The sequence below is a fragment of the Coturnix japonica genome, chromosome 4 (genome assembly GCF_001577835.2).
Source record: "Coturnix japonica isolate 7356 chromosome 4, Coturnix japonica 2.1, whole genome shotgun sequence".
Lineage (NCBI taxonomy): Eukaryota > Metazoa > Chordata > Aves > Galliformes > Phasianidae > Coturnix > Coturnix japonica.
Window position 1 is genome coordinate 81,435,124 of NC_029519.1, and position 18,950 is coordinate 81,454,073.

General features: G+C 48.5%; 1 protein-coding gene across 11 annotated transcripts in view; it reads left to right on the forward strand.

Moving 5' to 3' along the window:
- Positions 1–18,950, forward strand: part of EXOC6B (exocyst complex component 6B) — a 221,083-nt gene continuing 202,133 nt past the window's right edge. For 2 of the 11 annotated variants that reach the window (XM_032444056.1, XM_032444057.1), the window contains exons 1-2: positions 7–321; positions 404–501. In XM_032444056.1, coding sequence (XP_032299947.1) covers positions 106–321; positions 404–501 — 314 coding nt within the window. In that variant the 5' untranslated portion in view covers positions 7–105. Of the gene's footprint in view, positions 502–5,121; positions 5,241–18,950 lie in introns of those variants that run through there. The other 9 variants (XM_032444058.1, XM_032444053.1, XM_032444055.1 and 6 more) reach the window with 9 other exon arrangements.

An 18,950-nucleotide genomic window follows, 5' to 3' on the forward strand; every position in this document is an offset into this window, starting at 1 on the left:
CACTGCCATGGGGACACGTTATGGCATCACTGCCACGGGAGCACATTATTAGGTCACTTCCATGGGGCTGTATCCCCTCAGGGGGCACATTATAAGCTCAGAGCTATGGGGACACATTATGATATCATCGCTATGGGGCTGCTTCCCCACACAACGACACATACTGAAGCCTCATCCCCTCATTGCCGCCCTATAGGCCCGGCCCGGTCCCTCCTCCCCACCCGGCTCCTCCTCCCCAGCGCAGCCGCCTCTATCCCGCACTACGTTTCCCGTCCTGCCCCGCAGCCGGGCCGGGCCGCTCGGAGCTGTTGGGGCCGGCAGGTAGGTGGGTCCGCCGGGCTGGGTGCCCCGCCGGAACAAACCCCCCCCCTCCATCTCCAACCTCTACCCCCGCCGTGTGAAGATGGCGGAGCTGGAGAGCTTAGAGACGGCGGCGGAACACGAGAGGATCCTGCGGGAGATCGAGAGCACAGACACGGCCTGCATCGGCCCCACGCTCAGGTAGGGCCCGGGTGGGGCGGGGGATGCAGGTGGTGCCGGGCCGGGAGGTCTCTAAGCCGTCTCTAAGCCGCTGTGTTCCCTTTGCTAACGCTCCTATTGCTCTGATGGATCCCTGAAGAGCCGATCTGTGTTTCCTCGGTGCAGAGAAACCCCATAAGGAGCTGCCCCACTCCCCGCCCATGGTAGGAAGGTGATGCCACCGCCTTTTGGTTGACTGCCCTTTTGTTCTGCTATTAAACAGCTCTTTCTCCAGCTGGAGAGGTTTACTGTGCTACCTGCAGGGTTATCTGTGGGTCAGGAGTGCGGGTGGACGCTGCCCTATCTGCCATCACACTCTCCCAACCCAAGAGGTGTTTCCTTCTGATGTCCTTAAGGGGTTTTGGAGCTGTGCTTCCCGCTGTGTTGTTGTTCAGGAAGGTGGTGAGTTGGCTGCCCGACCTGAGTTTTTGCTTCTGCGAGAGATCTTTTCCTTTCTTTAAATCTGATAGAAATGCATAATTCACCTTTATATAAGCCCTTGCTAGGCAGGCAGCGTGCTGTTAGCATCGCCATCCGGATGGAAGCCGTGCAATTGATTCAGCAAACAGAAAACCTCCTGCCTCCTTCCCCTGCTTAAAGGGGATGGGCTCCTTAGCAAGGTCTGGCTGTGATATGGGAAGGGGAAATGGTTTCCAACTCGAAGAGAGGAGATATAGACTCAGTGTTTTACTCTAGGCCTTTAAAGGTCCCTTCCAATGCAAACCATGGCTCTTCCCTAAAGAACTTAATCTGAAGGCCGATATGCATTGCTCATAACTGGGCACGAGCACGTGTGTGTGTCCCTCTGGGAGGTGAATGATGCACACAGGTAGAGGATGGTCATAGTCCACCTTCATCTCTTGGTTCTGCATCTGTTCCAGTGCATCACCACCCTCTGGGTGAAAAACTTCTCCCTAAGATCCAACCTAAACCTCCCCTGTCTCAGTTCCAAACCATTCCCCCTAAACCTTAAAGGTCAACTGGGTGATGCTGTTGATGGGACACACCGAGAGTTGGGTTTCTCCACCAAACTGAACCAACTGGTTCGAATAGATGAGAACTGCCACTGCTGGGAATGTGGGTGGTTCTTTTTATTCTGTTTCATAGATGGAAGTGCAGTTAAACTCGTTCCTTAATATTGAGGCTGAATGTGTCTGTCTTTGCAGCAGAAAAACTTGTGAGCATCAGAGGCAAAGGGAGGTTTGTGTTTGGCTGCATTGCTTGCTGAGCCACAGCGGTGCTTCCTTAATGATCCAAGCATAAGCAATACCTGCTGCAAGGATCTTTAGGGCTTAAATTGGATTGGCTCAGGGTAAACACGATGTGCTGCAGAGTCCGGAAAAGCAGATGATGGAAACTCTCAGAAAAGGTGACTCACTGCTGTGGGCATCATGGAAGAAGTGTGTCTTCAAGGAGCCAGGCTGGCTTCCCTTCCAGGAACAGCAGTCCTGAAGCAGAGCTCAGAAATAGGCTGTGCTGGGTCTTGCTGCCAATGTGTTAATGTTACAGTGCTGCACTGTTAGCAGCTTCTGACACAGAACTCGGTGCTAAGGCTGCTTTGAGTTGTGCTCATGTGTTGTTTGGTGCCTGGTCTGTGTTATCTTGGAGGTGGCAGAGGGGTTAAGATGGTTAAAGTGAAGGTCCAACCAATTCATCTGGCTGGGTGGGTTGACGTCCCACCCACCAGGGAGAGTTTTTAGCTAGAAAAAGAGCAAGTGTAGTAATTGGTGCCCTGGGGCAGGGGAAGGACGAGATGCCTGCTTGAAGTCCCTTCCAGGCCCATTTGTCTGGTTTTCTTGCTGTGATTTTTGTGCTGGGCACTGTGATCATGTGGGACAAAGCCCCTCTTTGGGGCTGGGGTGGGAAGGGGGGAGAAATTCCCTTCTATATATAAAACAAGGGCATGAAAGGGAGTGTTGGGACAGCACGGCTGGGTGTGATGAGCTGTGGCACAGATGCCATCCAGGTCTCTCTCATAGACATACATGAGGGGATGATCGCTGCCTATTCTCTCTGTTGGGATCCCTTTGCATCTCCTAATCAAAGTTAGTCAGTTTTCTCACTCTTTCCTATAGCTCTCAGTATAAAATGCTCCATCTTCAGCCCAGCGTTTCCCGTACTCCTCAATTATGCATTAATGGCTGCAGCTGGTGCAGAAGAAGGGCAGGAGAAACGCTGAGGTTATTCCATCTGACAGCTGTGGATGCGGGCCGTGCAGTGCCATTCACTTTCCTTGCCCTCAGCTGTCATCTGCAGATGAGCCCCTGTGATTGCATGCATTGCTAATCATCTAAAATCTCTTTCAACCTGCAGGTATTTTGCTGTCCTTTCCCTTGTTGCTCTGCAGTGTCCTTTAACAGCAGATGTCTATTCTCTTTACTGTGAGTGGTGAGATGCTGGAACAGCTGCCCAGAGAGTTGGATGCCCCATCCCTGGAGGTATTCAAGGCCAAGTTGGATGGGGCCCTGGGCAGCCTGGTCTAGTATTAAATGTGGAGGTTGGTAGCTATGGCTGCAGCAGGGGGGTTGGAGCTCCATGATCCTTGAGGTCCCTTCCAACCCAAGCCATTCTATGATTGATTCTGTGATTCTGTCTCCTCGTGGTTAAAATACCTTCAAGTAACAACTTCATCTTCTGCAGCTTGAGCTTTTCAAATCAGTCCCTGCTTAGAACCCTTCTGCTCTCAGGATGTATTTGCAGCTTTTGGTGTAGAACTTAAGCAAAAACCCTCCTGGCCACGTAGCCATGACATTCTTGCTGCCTCCTCACTGCTTTGAATGGGGATAAAACCACGTCTGTGCTCTCCTGTTTGCACACTGAAGTTTGGAGCAGCATTACAACATCATAGCAGCATTGTAACAGGATTTATTCCTTGGAAGCAGTCAGATGAAGCTGTGGATCCTGCTCCTCGATGTACCTGTCTTGTGCACTTGGCTCTGCTGCAGCAGAGCTGCTGGGCAGGATTGAGGTCTGTAAGTGGTTGTTCTCTGTGGTTCCTTAATTTCACGAGCTGTTATTCTTCCAGTTTTGGTGCCATCTGCTAATTATATCATCACCCTTCCCTTCCCATTGAGGTTTTATTGGTTATGGTAGGATTAGTGCCGACCCAAACCCCTTTAGAAAGCTGATGGGCATCGGGTTCCAAACAGCAATCAGTGATTCAGTGTGAGCTTTGAAACTCCAATGAAAAATATAGCTCTGTCTCAGATCTGTCTGCTGATTGTGCTTGTTTGGAGCAATTACAAAGTTATTCAACCCAGGAATGAAATTGAGCATACTTGATAGGGGATAGTTTCTACTAAGCAGCTCTTGACTGAGATTAAAGTAGGACAGTAATTAGGCTCTGTTCTCTAAATCCTTTATCAACTTTCCATGAGCTGTCAGGGATTAGCCATGTCCCAGGTGACCTGTAACCACCTGCCTGACCCTTCTGTCATCCTGGCCCTGTGCTGTGTTCATCCCCTGCTGTAACCATGTGCCAAGGTTCCATTTAAGCAATGGGATCTCAGCTGCAATTCTATGGGAATCTGGGTTTTCTGATTAATATCCTCCTTTATGAAAAGAGCTTCACCTGGCTTCAGATGCATCAGAGTAGGTCCTGCAACAATCTGAACTGGAACCATCCCAGCCATGTGTCTACAAGTCCATGTTCTGATGCAGAACTTGGGGACTTTGCTGTTTTGGACAGGACCAGGCATATGTTGGGGCTTTTGTTAGCCCCTTTGAGCTCCCCAGTGCCCAGCAGACCACTTACTTGGCTGGGGAGCCCTGGAGGGTCAGATGGATGCGTGGCATCGTGTAGTGATGTGCCAATCTTCTAGGCTGGATGCGAAGAATGAAGGAGAGCCAAGCTGGTCCTAATCTCTGCTGCAGTGGGTGAGATGAGGATAATGGTCTGCATTACAGATGTGAAGGGAGGGTAAGGACAGGCATCTGGCTTAAAGCTTTTCCTATTAGGATTTTGGAGGGGAGGCGTGAGGATGGTACGGTGCCTCCTGGTCGCTCTTGGGATTGGCTTTCTGGGCAATAGGCAGCTGTGCTTGCTGTGGTCTGCCCTTCAGCTGAGCCCTCCCAGGTTGAGAAGACCCTGCAGCAGATTTAGGATGGAGTGCATTTTCTCAGGCTATGAAACACCTTGCCAAGGTCCCAGGTAAAGAACTGAGGAGCATCTGAAGAAAATCTCCTGAACGCCGTGCAAACTTGGTGCTGATATATGCAGAGTTACAGACTTTATGGTGTTGTTGTTGTCATCCCTGCTTGGCTTTGCTTGGGATCTGCAGGTCCCATCTCAGGGTTCATGTATAGCAGTGTGGAGCTGCAGCCTCCAGCAAAGGGGCCGTGGCAGAGCAGCTAGCCATTAAATGCTGCCCACAGAGCTCGCTCAGGAAGCTGCTTATAACAACTGTAAATTGTCTGCTAATAAAAGCCTCACAGGATCTTTTGAAGCATCTTTCAGCCCATTCGCCTGCCACCCAGACAGGGAAACTGCAATCTCCTGAAAGCGAGTCTGCGCCTCTGTTCATATGCACATAATTAAGTGTCTTTTACAAGACAGTTCATTGCAATGCCGCTGGAATTGTATTAGCATTCCCTTCTGGTCAGGCTGATGCCGGGAAGAGAAAATAGCAGCAACAGCTCTCATGAAGTAATTCAGCACCAGCAGTGATAGACCAGCATGAGACGGACGGGTCTGCCTTAACCATGTGTGGCATCGCCTGCAGGTACGCTTAATTTACTTAACTATTATCTCACATTTTATGAGTCCTTTCTATCTGCCACGCTAAGGGCATCTTGAAGGATATTTTGTCTTTATTTTTAACTAAACAGCCGCTTATTCCGTGGCTGAGGAAGCCTTGCAGTGCTTACTTTGCAATTCCTTTTCCCAAAGGATAGCAAACACAGTCTCTGGGAGAAGCTGCACTAACCGGGCTTGCTTAATCCAGAGAAAACAAGTCGGGTACACAATTTGTCTTCAGATATGCAACAGGCTGCTGAAAAGATGGATAAAAAAAGCTCTTTTGATATTTCCTATTATTGGTATGGTACGGGTCGTACTAGCAGTGCTCTGCTCAGGAGCTTCCAATGGATCTCCCACAGATTACCCTTCAACTTCTTACTTAGCCCACCAGCTCTCTAATGTGTAAACATCTTAAAGGCGATGAGTTCTGCAGTTTAATTGCATGTCACACAGCTCAGCCAAGGTCACTGCTGGGCTTGCTGCACTGCTCGGAGCATCTCCTGTTGTCACCTCACTCCGTGGCACAAACTTTAGTCTCATGCATGCGTGCAGCAGGCATTCAATCATGTCTTCCTCATTCGGATACTGCTGGTTCAGAGTGCATAAATATGCTTTTCAAGCAGTTTCATTGCCACCCACAAGCATTTAATGCTTGTAGCTGATGCTTTTCGGTTTCCTTTTTCAGAAGGGAAGAAATGAAGCATGCTGCTTTTTCTTTGCAGTAGTAACAGTTCTCCTCCTTCTCACACAGAGAGACATGATTTGGTGTATCAGCAGAGGATCAGGTTGGATGTTAGGAGATATTCCTACCCTAAAAGAGCAGTCAGGTACTGGCACAGCTGCCCAGAGAGTGGTAGGATCACCTGGAGGTGTTCCAGAACTGTGGGGATGTGGCATTGAAGGATGTGGTCGGTGGGCATGGTAGGGTGGAGTGGGTTGGGTTGGGGGATCTCAAAGCTCTTTTCCAACCTGAATGATTCAGTGATTCTGTTTGGGGTTGGTTTGTTTGGCTCTGGGTGGATGTAGGAGCCCAGCTCTGGGGTTGGAGCTGCAGGAGTTCTCATTGAGCCGTCCCACCTCCATCGTGTGCTCCTAGAAAAGTCAAAAATAGGCATCCAGTCTGCTTGGCTTCCTATGGGTGTGCCGTGAGAACAACATCCTTTGATAAGATTTCTGATGTATCTTTAGGTCACGGTGAGGAATTGTTCCCCTATGAGTGCCAGCCTGTTTCCAGGTACCGTTCATCTTTCAGCACTGAGGATGCGCTGTGTGTCTGTCTGCTGGGATTTCAGTTCTGTGCTTCCAAACTGGTTTTGATTTGGAAAATCAGTGTCTAGATCAGCAGCTCTCCTTGTGGGTTGGCCCAAGGCCTGGCTGTTTGCTGAGACCCGTGGGCTGGCTGTTTGCTGAGGCCAACGCAGGCTGCTTTGCATTTGTTCAGGCATCTCTTAGAGACAGAGGGGCTGAGCATCAGGAGCAGAAAGGGGAAGAATGAATGGAAAGATGAATGTCAGGAGCATTTTCCTCCTCTCTGCTGAGTCATTAGGAGCTCCAGTGTAAGGCGAGGGGCTGGAAGGGAGGGAGGTTCTTGGGGGGGCACCCAGCCCATAGCAGGGGGAGGCTGGGAGGGCTCTAAGGTCCCTTCCAACCCAACCTTTCTAGACTCTGTGATGACTTTATGACTCTAATTGTAGCTTCTTAAAGTGACTATATCCTTCCTGTTAAATATATCTGCATCATTCTCAGCCTGCCTTTTTCCTGACAGCCAACGTAATCTGCTTGCTTTCAAAGCTGAGTGGAGTGGAGCAGGATGGTGTGTGGGGTCACGAGGAGTTAAGCAGAGCCTGAACCCCACGCAGGATGCTCCTGCGGAGCTGTGGTGTGCAAGCAATAAGGGTTTGGGCAGGAGTGGAGATGTGGGGAAGGTCATGGGGTGTTGGTGGGACAGACTGATGGCTTTAATTCCTCATGAATTTACTTGTGGTCTCAGCTCAGAAATGTGTAAGCTTGCAGTTAGCAAGCCTGTAAGCTTGCCAGCATTGCAAAAGGAAGGCAGAGATCTCCTCACCATGAATTCTTGGCAAGCCCGTGGCATCTGATTGTTAATGTAAGGGCTCTTCAGTGAGCTTGTGCGTTTTGTAGGGCAGCATGAAGGTCAGCGAGTAGAAACAGAGCAGATAGATCCTGTTGCAGAAATAACCTTGCACAGATCAGACTTGTTTGACTGCTTGTGCGGAATGGAACACCTCACCTGGGAATTCCTGGTGCTCTGCTTGGGGCTGCACATCCACCAGTGGAACACTGACCTTCTTGATTTGCTGCTATCACAATTGCTTTCCTAAGAGGTTCACAAATGTGACTCCAAACTGTAAAGTTTCTCATACAACTCAGGCTCAAGTCAAAGCCCTGTTTGAAGCCGTAGGACTTTCTTTCTGTTTATGTGCTAAAAAACATTTGGTCTGAGCTTTCTGCCCTCCCGTGCAGGAATGGAGAAGACTTCTCTTTAAGAAACAAGGCCACAGAGGCTAACCTTGTGCAGGTTATCTTCTCAGTGCTCCACCAGGTTAACAGCACAGCCTGACCGCTGCAAGTCATGGCCCTCCCTTGGATTTCCAGCAAGGTGGAAGTGCTACAGCTGAGCTAGGAAGTGTGTGTTACCTTGACTTGGAGTGGAAGAGCACATTTACATTCAGGACTCCAATTTTCAGAGTTTTCCAATGTCTCTGGTACATGTGGGCTTCGGTTCAGGTATGGGTTTATTCTGTGGTCCCCGCAGTACTGATAGTAGATGTTCCTTCTGGATCTGCAAGAAAAAAAAGCAACTAACAACAAAAGAACACCCCAAACCCAACCCCAAAAACTCCAGGAGCTGCTCATATGTGCTTTGTAATGTGTTGGTCCTGCTTGTTTGCTTCAGAAGCAGCAGCTCAAAAGGAACATCCCATGTTGGTAGCATGCCATGAAGTGCTGCGTGCCGGGGAGGCCTGGATGCATTTTGTGTTGGAGAGAAGTCTAAAATAGGCACTGGAAGGGAACCTGGTAGATGACACATCCCCAGCCTTCCATGAAACACACCAGAGGGGTTGTGCTTTGCTAAAAGCTTCCGATAGTGCTGTATGTGAAAGTGGAAGGTGAACTCTTTTGCAGTGAGTAGTAGGGGGGAGAGAAAAACCCACAGTTCTTTCATCATCCTTTATTTGTCTGTGCTTCATCATTGTTTGTCCTCTTGCTTGCTTTTCTTATTTTAAACTGAAGATGTAAAAATCTGAAGCAAGTAACAAAGTGTTTTCTCCTGGGAAGGGTGATGTAATTGAATTCTTCTCAGATTCTTCAGAGTAATAGAAATCCTTGCAAAGGAAGCTAGAAGTAAAGGAGCATGTTGTTGTTTTCCCTACAAATAGCTGGTTTTGGGGGCATGGAGGTGAGGTTAAATGCCACTCGTTAATGAGGAGAACCCAAGCACCATGAAATAACTTGTAGCTGGGATGTGGTGCGTGGCTGAGTTTGGCCTTCAGGCTCAGTTCTTCACACTGCCCTTCCTGAAGGGATCCGTGTCCTATCCAGGGTTTTGCTCACGCAGCTGGAGAGAATTATTGGGATTATTTTTTCCGGAGCATTTTTAGTGCTGATGGGCAGAACTGAGTCTGGCAGACTCCACTTAAAGCCTGGCGTGCAGGATGCTCGGTTAGGGTGTGAGGTTAATTAATCCTCATTGAGCTAGTTAGGATGTGCTTTCGTTTTTATTGCTAACTATAAATAATGACGGTAAGGGATAATTGGATTACAAGAGCAAAACATGAGGGACGTGGCTGCTTTAGTGCCTGTTAAGCTACCTGGCTGCACTCTATCTTTAACCTTTAAGAGGTAATAACAACACAATCGTGTTTAATTACACTTGTGGGTAAAGCTGCAATGCAAAGGTTAGAAGCAGGGGCAAGGACAGAAAAACAAATGGAAGCTGGAAATAAAAGCAGGAAGTGTAGCTCAGGCTGCCCAGGGCCCCATCCATGGCCTTGGGCACCTTGGGCCCCATCCTTGGCCTTGAGATGGGGCACCTTCAACTCTGAGCAGCAGCACCAGGGCCTTACTGCGCACTGAGTAAAGCATTCCCCCCTAATATCTAACCTAAATCTCCCATCTTTGAATTAAAAGCCATTTTCCCTTGCCCTGTTGCTATCTGCCCATGTAAAAAGTCAATCTTGGTGACATACCCTTCTGGGGAACCATCTCCTACCATAGGGCATCCAGCTGCTGAGTGAGCTGACAGATCTAGCGCTCTTATATGTGCAAGCAAAGCAGACAACGATGATATTCACATTATGAATAATGGACAAACTTGTCAAATACATGAAGAGTGCTATGTATCTTAATATATATTCAGCCATTGCATATAAAGATATTTTTCCTATATCATGGCCATGATATAGGAATCCTCCATATCAATTTAGGGCTGTGGAAAGGCCGGCACTCCTTCCTTATCTAAGAAATGTGAGTGGCTGTGGCTGGCCCTGGGGTGATGATGGCACTGTCTCCATCAGCTCCCATTGGAATTCTTGCAATCCCTATGATGAGTGCCTGGCCTTGGGATCTGCCCATCTGCGTGCTGGAGGCTGGGCTGAAAATGCAAGAACCACGTGAGAACTTCTGTCATGCATGAGAAATGTGAGCTGCTTCGTGATGGTGACTTGCAGGCAAACACATCTGTCCTATTTTTGGTTGACTGAACTGTTGCCCAGGGATGACTTTATTCCCTAAAATGTCTTTGTATGTATGAAAAATACAGAGTATTTCTTTCACTCTTTCATTTTTTTTTTCCCTCACTCCTCATCCATTACTTGCAAAATACCTGCATCAGTGGGATGTTTGCAGCCAGTCCCACAGCCGATACTGGTCTTGTGGACTGGGTTAAAGCTATTGGGTGTACACAGGGGGAATTTATCAGTGTGAATAGCCAGGATCTTTGAAAGAAACTCTCTTGCTGGGGAGGGATATTACAAACAGATACAATTCCATTGCCAAAACTGAAGACTGCCATGAAAAACCTGCCACCTCCATCAGCAGTACGGTAAAAATGACTTCACGTTGGCAGAGAAGCAGGATGAAAATCTGCTGGTTTCAGGCTAATTGCATTTTGGAATGTTTTCTGTGTAAGATTTGTAGGTTGTAACATACAAGACGTATTGTCCGCTTGCCTGCTGTCTGCTGGGAGACAGAGAAGAACGTGTGGATCTGGATTTGGAACCGCTCAATGCATTGGGCATCGCCTATGTGGTTGACTGGTGGCATTGGGTATGGCTGAGTGGTTGACTGGTTGCATTGGCCATGGCCTGGTAGTTGGCTGGTTGTGTTGGCCATGGCTGGGTGGTTTACTGGTTGCGTTGGCCATGGCCTGGTGGTTGACTGGTAACGTTGGCCATGGCCTGGTAGTTGGCTGGTTGCGTTGGCCATGGCCTGGTAGTTGGCTGGTTGCATTGGCCATGGCTGGGTGGTTTACTGGTTGCGTTGGCCATGGCCTGGTAGTTGACTGGTTGCGTTGGCCATGGCCTGGTAGTTGGCTGGTTGCATTGGCCATGGCCTGGTAGTTGGCTGGTTGCATTGGCCATGGCCTGGCAGTTGGCTGGTTGCGTTGGCCATGGCTGGGCAGTCAACTGGTGGCACATGGGAGGTGACTTGGGGGTGTGGTGCTTTCTGAGGCTCTTAGACTCACCTCCAGCATCTGTCAGCAGTCCATATACAAGATTTGGTCTCCCAACTCCTAAATTGCATAATGCAAAAGCTGTTTGGAAATGGTTGTCTTATCAACCAGTTGGTTGGGCATCACTAGCGTGAAAGTTAGAGTCTAGTAATGGCATGTTGTAGTGAATGTGAGGACAAATGGGTTGCTCTTATTCTATTTTTTACTTTTATTTTTGGGACAATTTGCATGCTTAAAATAGCAAAAAAATTCCAATTATTTCCCGTTTCCTGGTAGGTTGTTTCCTCTTTGTTCAGAGGATTTGGACACAAGCGTGACCACTCAGTTTCAGGTACTGTGGCCTCTTTCAGCTAGAAAATCTTATATACCTCTTTATGTGACTGGATCCTTAAACCTCTGTGCTTGAGGCCCTTTGTGAAAACCCTTCTCCTTCCCCCTCCTGAAACACAAGCAGGAGGGCTGGTTTTTCACTTTGACAGACTTTCTGCTGCTCTTTAATGAGCTCTTGACATGCTTTTTTTTTTTTCTTTTCCCGAGTCTCCTTAATGTGGATCATATTTTTAGAGCAGCTCATACTTGAAGCTGTGCAAAGTTGATTGCTCAGCTGTGCGCTCCCCCATCTGAGCCAGCTGAAAATAACCTGTCCCCAGGGGTGGGCAGGAGCACGAGGTCAGCTCCATGCTCAGCCCCGATCACCTGCATCTCCTTTGTGTGCAAGAGATTGGCAGTTTAGGGATTTATATTGTTCTCCTGGATGGGATGCAGAAGCTGAGAGGGGATGTAGGAGCTGATGGAAGCTCAGAGATGAAAATGGGGAGCTGAAATTAGGCTACGAGCCCAATAGCTCAGGTAAGGCATTGCTGCAGCTGGGGCTGTCCCTTAGTACCCATGGCAGCTGTTTAGGATTTGCTTGGATCTACATGCTGCTCGAATATCAGCTGGGAACCACAGCCTTCTGTATGGGCAGGAGGTGGGTGAAGGCCGATGGGCTGTGCCGTGTGAGAGGGACAAACCCTGTCTGAGCGTGGGAGGTGGAACTCATAAACAGTCGATTGTCCTCATCTAATCAGCAGCCCTATTTTTACACATCCTGCTCTGTGTTGATGGCTTTTCTCTTTTTTTTTGTTATTTGTTTTAACTCGAAGCAAAGCACTACTATGTTTTTCCTCTTGCCCGCTTCCCAAACAGGAAAAGTCAGAGCTTTATTTTTTCCTCTCAAGGAAGGACTCTAAATGGCTGCTGAATGACACGCGTATTTTGACAAGGCAAAAGTGTAAATAGGTACAGAATGGGAAGGTTGGAAGGGGCCTTAAAGCCCCTTCAGCCCCAACACGTCCAGGGATGGGGCAGCAGTGCCAGGGCCTCACCTCTGAGTGAAGTTTCCTTTTTACATCTAACCTAAATCTCCCTTCTTTTATTTTAAAGCCATTCCTGCTTGCTCTGTCATTATCAACCATGTAAAAAGTTGGTTCTCCTCCTGTTTATTTGCTCCATTTAGGTACTGGATGGCTGCAATGAGGTCTCTCCAGAGACTTCTCTATTCCAGGCTGTACAAGCCCAGCTCCCTCAGCCTGTCTTCATAGGGGAGGTGTTCCAGCCCTCTGATCATCTTCGTGATCCTCCTCTGGATCCATCTACTTCCATCAGCACAATGAGCCCCATCCCTTGGAAGTGCCCAAGGCCATGGATGGGGCCCTGGGCAGCCTGAGCTGCTTGTGGGCTGGATGGAGTGGGGCTGGGGAGGCTGCAAGGTCCCTTACAACCCAAGCCATCCTATGTGTCTATGATAATACTAAGTCTCTAAGCTCTGTCAGTGCACTAACAGCCGACCCATTGCGGCTGCCTCCTGCTGTGGGCAAGGGATGAGTGTTAGAGCTCCATGCTTCAGTTCTTTGTTTTCTTCGTGTCTGCTTTTTCTTCTTAATTCTCCCACTGGGGACACTGAGGTCCTTTGAAGCAAATTGGCCCTAGGCCTGAGACATTACACGTTGCCTTTTTAAAATTCCTTTTGCACTATCAGTTGGACACAGCACCCTTCGCTTCCTGTCCTAAATAGCTGCAGTGGGTTGCTTTGTTCTGCTGCAGTGATAGCTGTGCACGGAGCAGCACACAGAGGTAGAGCCTGAAGACTCTCTAGGAACCCTTATACAAGAGGCGCCATCATTTGGGGCTATTAGGATTCATTTTTGCTGAAAGCACTTAAAAAAAACCCCAATCTGAGCTGTTTGCCTTTCAGAATGGTTCTGTTTTTGATATCTATTGCATGAGGGGGATGCACTGGGGCTGATGTTGATCTTGGAGGTCTTTTCCAGTCTTTGTGGGCAATCCATAGAGTCATCACTTTGTTGATGGGGCTGTTGGGTGTAAGGAGTGCAAATATGCATCCACAGGTTGTTAAGGAATGCTCAGTGCTTTGTGCAGCTCCAGGCTCAATCCAGACCCAATTCACACCGCTGCTATCTGTGCTGTGGAGCCCACTCCCTCCATAGAGCTGTGAGGGTTGGTGCAGCTCAGCAGCAGGGAGATGGATGTTAAATCAGAATGGTTTCAACATAGAAGCTGATGGACAGATGCCTACAGCAGCATTCTGTGTTCAGCCTCCCTTCGTAGCACTCTGCTTTCCTTGGCAGCGTTGATAGGGTTTTGTTTTCTCTTTCAAAAGGCTGAAGGAACTATTAATTTATCTCCTCTGACCTTTGCACAATGCAGGTCATAAATTCCCAAATAAAGGCTCTGACCTTTGCTTGAGCTTCAGTACAGGATCACAGAATGGCCTGGGCTGGAAGAGACCTCAAGGATCACGAAGCTCCAACTCCACCACCACAGGCAGGGCTATCAACCTCCACATTTAATAGCAGACCAGGCTGTTCAGGGCCTTATCAACCTGGCCTTCAACACCTCCAGGGATGGACGAGGCATCCACAGCCTCTCTGGGCAGCTATTCCAGCACTTCATCACTCCAAACTAAACTTTCCTTCTTTAAGCCTTGAATCAATTGAAAGTCAGCATCCCCTGTCTATACACAGGTTGGTGTTTTCTATCTGTTAACACTGTCAGCAAACTGAACTGGGTCTGAAGTTCTTGTAGCTTCATTTTTCTGCCTGTCTATGGCCCTGAAGATGAATGGCTGTGGCTGTTTGAGTCCAGAACAAGTTTGCTTTATATTTTGTCTTAACTTTCAGCATGGCTTTTTCATTAAGCTGTAACACAGCAAGCTGTCTGCTCTCATAACAGCAGACGTAAATAGGAGGTAAAATCTTCACGCCTGTTTCTCAGTCTGGCACTTCTTAACTAAATCCTTTTAAAGAACAGAGTGCTTGTTTCTCAGGTACCTGGCACGAGTAGAAACATATCCCAGATGTTTTCTGAAACATGATGTGCTTTTAAAACAAACTCAGATCTCTGCTTTTGTAATATATATACTTATATTTAAACATTTTCCCTTCTATTGCCAGTTCATTTCAACCACACAGGTGCTCTGGGGAAAGCAGTGACTGAATGCTCTAGGGAGACCTCATTGTGGCCTTCCAGTACTTGAAGGGAGCGTATAAACAGGAGGGGGAATGGCTGTTTGTGAGGGTGGACAGTGATAGCACAGTTTTAAACTGAGACAGGGGAGGTTTAGGTTAGATATTAAGAGGAATTTTTTCATATAGAGGGTGGTGATGCATTGGAACAGGTTGCCCAAGGAGGCTGTGGATGCCCCATCCCTGCAGGCATTCAAGGCCAGGCTGGATGTGGCTCTGGGCAGCCTGGGCTGCTGGTTGGCGACCCTGCACACAGCAGGGGGTTGAAACCAGATGATCCTTGTGGTCCTTTTCAACCCAGGCAATCCTATCAGTCTATGGATCATGTTATCATTAAGGTTGGAAGAGACCTCGAAGATCCCCAACCCATCCCACTGACCACATCCCCCAGTGCCACATCTCCATGGTTCTGGATGGGGATGGTGACCCAGTGCTGTGTTCTCCTGATCAAAGCTGGCTCTGCTTTGCTTTTCTTGTCTACAGGGCCTGCCATGGTGGCCTCAGTCCTTGCTGGCTCCTTCTGCACTCCCCTCTACTGGATAGCAATATTACAGGCTAAGAAACAGTGTTCTGTGTGTAATTGTTTATATACATTGTGTATAACCTTTTCCATTGGCTTAGTCCTTCATCTTTTCCAAATCTGTTGTTGGCACATAAAAACTTAAGATTTCCTTTGGTGCCATCAAGTGGCAAACTGCAGTACTGTTGCTTGGCTGAGATGAGGAGGAGCGCTGGATGCTGCAGTCATGGAGCTGCCCTTCTGATGAAGGGAGTGTGGCCAAATCCCACTGGACACATCTGTATGTGGGCAGCATTCAGCCTCTGGGTGTCCCGAATCACTTTACAGCCTCTGCATCATTTCCAGACAGTCTAATCTCCCACTGCAGGTCCTTCAAGAGGACATATCTCTTGTTATTAATATAAAAACTCTTTCCCTTCATGTATGGAAGAGGTTCAGGATCTTCCAGCTGTTCCATCTGGGTTTCCATCTTTGCTTTGCTGGGCTTGCAAGCAAAGGACTGCTCAGCACGGAGCCCTTATCATAGGGCTGCTCAGCAGCTGTGGGACGAGCAACCCCATCAGGCTGAGCCCCTTGGTTACAGTCTAAGCTGTCTTCATGCATCGTGAACTGCTTTATTGCCATTAAGGAAAAAACCCAATTGCAATTCACTGCGATTAATCGTAATTAGCACCGTTGTTTGGAATAGGGAAATGTCTCCCTGACTGAGAGGAGGAGGTGGAGGAGGGTGTGAGTGTGACTCAGCCCCTTTGTGACAGTCACCATCAGATGGGGGATGAGTTTGGATAGTTCATGAGCAACCACCGCCACTGGGAGCACACGAGGGAATTTCCCCGCTGCCGAGAACAATGGTTGGCAATGGGCTCCTGCAAACAGGGCAAGAAGAAAGGATGAGACCTTTTGAACAACTTGGCCATGGGTTTTTAGGCTGTGTGTGTGGCCTGGGATGGCTGTAGTTTCCCCCAGCCCTTACTTGCTGCCACTCAGCCTTGCACAAGGGCACTTGTACCTTTACCTGTGCAGGTGGTATGGGCAGCTTGGGCTCATTATAACAGCACCACTTTAGGAAATATATACCAGGACAGCCTGTTATACCTGGAGTTTTCCTGTGCTGAAGCTGCTGGCCTGGGTTGTAAAGGACCACAAGGATCATCTGGTTTCAACCCCCTGCTATGTGCAGGGTCACCAACCAGCAGCCCAGGCTGCCCAGAGCCACATCCAGCCTGGCCTTGAATGCCTGCAGGGATGGGGCATCCACAGCCTCCTTGGGCAACCTGTTCCAGTGCGTCACCACCCTCTATATGAAAAAATTCCTCTTAATATCTAACCTAAACCTCCCCTGTCTCAGTTTAAAACCATTCCCCCTTGTCCAATCACCATCCACCCTTGTAAAAGCTCACCAAGCTGGCCTTGCTTGGCTTTCCTGCATGCTAAAAAGCCAATTATGCCTTGTTTGAAGCCGAGCCTCAGTGCAGTTTGGCTGCAGTGACACAGGGTGGCGGTGCCACTTAAAGCTCTGCTGGCCCAGGGGCTGGGCTGATGGCTTTGGGCTGCTGTCAGCAGGTCTGTGTCCCTTTGGTGGCTCTGAATTACCTTGCTCTGTGTATCTGCTTCTCTTGTGTGCTCCATAAGCATGTTTCATGTCTGGTGCATTAAGCTCTTGTCAGCACATCTTGCATGGGACTTCTTCTCTTTGTGCTGCTTTTGGATGAATGCTGGCCTGAAAGATTGCTTAGAGCGTGCTCTCACATTGCTCCTGCAGTGCTGCTGACCCCATGGCCTTACTTTAGCTGCTCCCGACAGTCTGGGTGCCACTTCTCTTACAGGTCTTTGCATGGGACTAAGCACTGCATAAACATCCCCAATCCCAGCCTCCCAAAGGAATAGGAGAACAGCTCTTAAAAGGAGAACAGCTCAGTGTCTGAGTGCTGAGTCAGACTGAGGCATTTCTCAGCCTGTGGCCAGACAGCTGGGAGGAGCTGAGAACCAGCGTCTGTACCATGTATCACCTCCAGCTATCTCACACCGAAAGGCAAGCTGGCCCATGAGAATCAGTGTTATGCAAGTATTGCTGACTAGGCTGGCTCCCTCTGCTTGGTTTTTGTCTGCTTGTAGTGATCCCTTGAAGAAATCCTTCTTGGAAGTCTTTGTAGGGCTGGGGAGAGTCTGAATAATTGCCCCTTATTGTATAGGAGATGGGCAGCGTCTGGTTCCAGGAAGGAATATACTGTAGGGTGGTGTTTATGGGAGATGTGAGGGGCTGATTTTTGTGTGACTGTGCTTTGTGCATCTCTTATGCCTCCTTTGCACAAGAAAACTCTGCAGAAATAGCATGTAGAGCTACTGAATAAGGCAGAGTGTAGAATGATCCACCTCTCCCTGCAAGCATTCAAGGCCAGGCTGGATGGGGCTGCAAGCAGCCTGCTTAAAGGGAAGCATCCCTATAGCAGGGGGTTGGAACGAGGTGATCTTAAAGGCCCCTTCCAACCCAAAGCATTCTCTGCTTCTGTAGCATCTCTGATATTGGAAAAGGCCTCCAAGACCATTGCATACCCAGAATGTGGTTGGACTTGATGGCCATGAAGGTCTTTTCCAACCTAAACGATGCTGTGATTCAGGGATGCTGTGTTTGTAGGCAGGTTTCTGGGTCCTTGTGCTGTTCCCCACCCTTGCAGAGCACTTCCTCATCTTGGAAATGCGATGCCTTTGTGTAATTAAGGTCAAATAAGTGTATGAAATGCCAACAGTGAAGACATGCTTTCAGTCTCAAGCTTTCTGCTATTGAGACACCCGTCATCAGCACGATGTGAAATTACTTTTCCAGTATTTGGGTGCCTTCTGATGTTTTGTTGGACTAATTTGTTCTAGCTGAGGTGTGAATATATGGCAGAACTGTCTGCCAAAATAAACAAAACCACATCTCATCGCTCCTTGGCGCTGCTCCTTCCGAGTGATTAAAGGCTGCAATATCAGCTCCTTCCTTCCCAGCTGGGGAAAGAACTGCAGGAAAGCAGAAGTTCAGAGCATTCCCAAAAACGGGACCCTCAAAAATGGGGTTAATCATAGGAAGTGGGTTGAGATAAGGAGGGGTGCCAGCTCCGGTCATGTTATCAGCCTACTGCACCTGCTTAGATGGTGCCTCTTATTGTCCTCACTGGGAGATGTTCTGATAGTGGAGGTAACATCCTATCACACTGTGGATCTTGGGCTAAAACTGGTCCTGATGCTTCTGAGTTCTGTCTCAAAGGGTATTTGGGTTTGGACATCTTCCTAATGTATTTGACAGAGATGTGGAAGCCTCAGAGTCATTGAGTTCCTCATGAGAGTGACTCCACTGCTTCCCTGGTTCCCTGATCTCAGTGTCCTGCCATACTATCTCCATCCCTTGAACTTCTGGTCTCATTTTTTGGTACATCTTGGACTTACATAGCTCTGGAATTGCACATTCCCTGCTCTGGAGCTGCTATTTTCTTCCCAGTTGTGGGTATCAAAGGAAGGTAGCCCACACTGCAGCACACCCAGATATGTTGGTTTGGTCCTTGTTGTGGGCACTCAATGTGCCAGCATTGGGGGCACACATCATTTGTGGCTCTGATTCCGCATCCTCTGATCCTTGCAGGTTTGTGTCTGCCCCTCATTTTCACGCTTTTCCTACCAGTAATGACATACCCGCAACTGAGTGCGATTAGGGCGTATCGTTACTTTTCTGCCTCTTTTTTAAAACCATCTTGTTTACAGGCGTCGTAAAGATGATTCATCTCTGCCTTAATGTTAACCAGCTTGGACGGGCTGAAATTTATCTCGCTCGGTTCTAGCTAACATTCCTATCCTACACATGGTGCGAATCAACTGTCCTTCCAACTTGAAAGAGCTTGGGAGAGCAAGGGCCTGCTGACGCATCGCTTTTGTTCTTGGGGGAATTGTTTCCATTGTGCTCACTTAAGAAAAGAG